The sequence below is a fragment of the Cebus imitator genome, unplaced genomic scaffold (assembly GCF_001604975.1).
Source record: "Cebus imitator isolate Cc_AM_T3 unplaced genomic scaffold, Cebus_imitator-1.0 Scaffold66, whole genome shotgun sequence".
In the NCBI taxonomy this organism is placed as follows: Eukaryota; Metazoa; Chordata; class Mammalia; order Primates; family Cebidae; genus Cebus; species Cebus imitator.
Genome location: NW_016107381.1, coordinates 6,048,175 through 6,050,987, shown reverse-complemented (window position 1 = coordinate 6,050,987; position 2,813 = coordinate 6,048,175). Strand labels below are relative to the sequence as shown.

The 2,813-nt window shown below is 37.3% G+C and overlaps 1 protein-coding gene across 2 annotated transcripts in view; it reads right to left on the bottom strand.

The window, feature by feature from the left end:
• Positions 1-2,813, bottom strand: part of ZFP1 (ZFP1 zinc finger protein) — a 25,534-nt gene that overhangs the window by 15,907 nt on the left and 6,814 nt on the right. For both annotated transcript variants that reach the window (XM_017530576.2, XM_017530575.2), the window contains exon 2: positions 2,506-2,563. Coding sequence is in view for 1 of the 2 variants with exons in the window: in XM_017530575.2 (XP_017386064.1) it covers positions 2,506-2,520 (15 nt within the window). In the remaining variant the exon portion in view is untranslated. The remainder of the gene's footprint in view (positions 1-2,505; positions 2,564-2,813) is intronic.

The following is a 2,813-nucleotide window of genomic DNA, read 5'->3' as shown; positions in this document are numbered from 1 at the left end:
AAAAAAAAAAAAAAATATATATATATATATATATATAAGCGGTATTAATTCCAATTACAGTTTATCAACTGAATTTTATATTGATTAAAAAATATATAAGCGGTAAAGTCTTTAAGAAAAGCAAGGGAACTATTAAGAAAAATGTCAAGATAGTGGCCATCTACTAGGTGGATTCAATCAGAAAATTTGCCATGAAGAACAGATAATGTTCTATTTCTTAACTGGGGTGCATACATGGGCACCTATTTTATTATTCTGTAATGGATACATATTTGTTATACATGTTATAACACATATAAAGAGTGTTATGTTTTAATATACTCTTCTGTATATACGTTACACAATTAAATATTGGGAATAAAAGAATGAGCAAACTCTCTATGCTGATATGAAAATACTTCAAATATATGTTACTGATTTAAAAAACACATAATTGGGCTGGGCATAGTGGCTCACACCTGTAATCCCAGCACTTTGGGGGACCAAGGTGGACATGGATTGCCTGAGCTCCAGAGTTTGAGACCAGCCTGAGCGAAAGGGTGAAACTCCATCTCTACAAAAAAATACAAAAAATTAGCTGGGCATGGTGGCATGTTGCCTGTAGTCCCAGCTACTTGGGATGGGGGTGGGGGAGTGCTTACGCAGGAGGATTGCTCGAGTCCAGGAAGCTGAGGCTGCAGTAAGCCATGTTCACACCACTGCACTCCCACTTAGGTGACAGAGCTAGACCCTGTCTCAGAAACAAACCAAAATTATATAATTAAGAGACTGAAACACAAACCATTACCAGGCACAGTGGCTCGTGCTTGTAATCCCAGCACTTTGGGGAGCCGAGGTGGGTGGATCACTGGAGCCCAGGAGTTTGAGACCAGCCTGACTAATGTGATAAAATCCCGTCTCTACTAAAAATATAAAAATTAGCCAGTCATGGTGGTGCACACCTATAAACCCAGCTACTCGGGAAGCTGAGGCAGGAGAATTGCTTGAACCCGGGAAGCAGAGGTTGCAGTGAGCTGAAATGATGCCACTACACTCCAGCCTGGGCAACAGAGCAAGACTGTGTCTCAAAAAATAAAAAATAAAAAAATAAATGAATAAAATGGCTAAAATCCAGAACACTGACAACACAAAATGCTGGCGAGGATGTGAAGCCATAAGAATTCTCATTCACTGCTGGTGGAAATGTAAAATGGTAAGCCATGTGGAAGAGAGTTTGGCAGTTTCTTACAATATTAATTATATTCTTAGTATATGATCCAGGAGCCTTGGTATTTATCCAAATGAGCTGAAAACATGCCTCTAAAAAACCTGCCCACAGATGTTTATAACAGCTTTATTTATAATTGCCAAAACTTGGAAGCAATTAAGTTTATCTGTTCCTTCAATATGTGAATGGATAAACAAACCGTGGTACATCACATCATGACATATTACTCAGTACTAAGAAGAAATGAGCTATTAAGCCAAGAAAAGACGGAGAAAACTTAAATGCATATTTCTAAGTGAAGGAAACCAATCTGAAAAGGCTACCTATAGCATGAATCTGTACGACATTCTGGAAAAGACACAACTATGGAGATGTGACAGTAGAAAGATCAGTGGGTGTTAGGGACTTAGGGAGATGGAGGGAGGGGTGCATAGGCGGAACACAGGGAATTTTCAGGGCAGTGAACCTATTCTGTATGACGCCATAACGACGGATACATGTCATTATACACTGGTCAAAACACATAGAATGTACACAAAGAGTGATCTCTAAACTACATGCTTTAAAGTATCAATATTGGCTCATCAACTGTAACTACACACATTAATGCATACATTAATAACGAGAAACTGGGGGTAGAGGTTGGGAATAAGGGAGTATATGGGAACATACTGCATTTCCCAATTTTTCTGTAAACCCAAAACTGCTCTAAAAAAATTAAATAAATTAAAGTAGAACACATATAAACAGAACAATATGATTAATATACTATCTTATGTTTGTGCCTTTATTTGTACTTGTGTAAATATGTGCAAATAGCTCTGGAAAGCTACACAAAAAAGTAATGACAGTGGTACCTGCTTGGGGTGGGGGAATTTAAATAGTGACGGACATACTGACTGCATTCTCAGGGATTAGGCTGATCTGACTGGAAAAACCAAATACATGCAATAATCTTCTGCAGTTGCACTGAGGAATGCTACATGAAACAACCACAGATAAAGTGATAACTCTTTCAAAATTGGTTGTTTCTGGGGGTGCTATCCAAAACACTATCTATATGAAGGCCCATAAAATTTATTCAGACCTAATGTACAGAACCAAAGAATTGGTATTCATAACCAATGCAAGACATTTAATAACTCAGTTTACTTTTTGGCTGCTGGTATTGATCAGTTATTCTTACTATGTTTCCCTTGAGTTTTACTCATTCACACTTTTCTATTTCATTTTCTGGGTCCTTATAAACTTCCTTAAATGCAATGAAAAGCAAAATGGGGAATAAACAAACAACTCACCTGGGATTTATTCATTTTCTGCAGTTTTTGGTAAAGGCAGAGAACTACGAAGGCAAAACTGGAATAGAGAAAAAAGGAAGGCATTGTTATTAAAGTTCTGATCTGCCTTACAATTCCTTGAATGACTTGTTTAGAAATCCCTAGAGACCACCTGGGAAAATACCACCCCCTGGGATAGTCCCTTTGCCTCTTCATAAAGGGCAGAAAAGATCATAATAGCAGCACCTATCTTCAATGTAACATTATCAGACACCTATAAAGGCAAGACAAAGATAACATTATTATTTTTTTTATTTTTTTATTTTTTT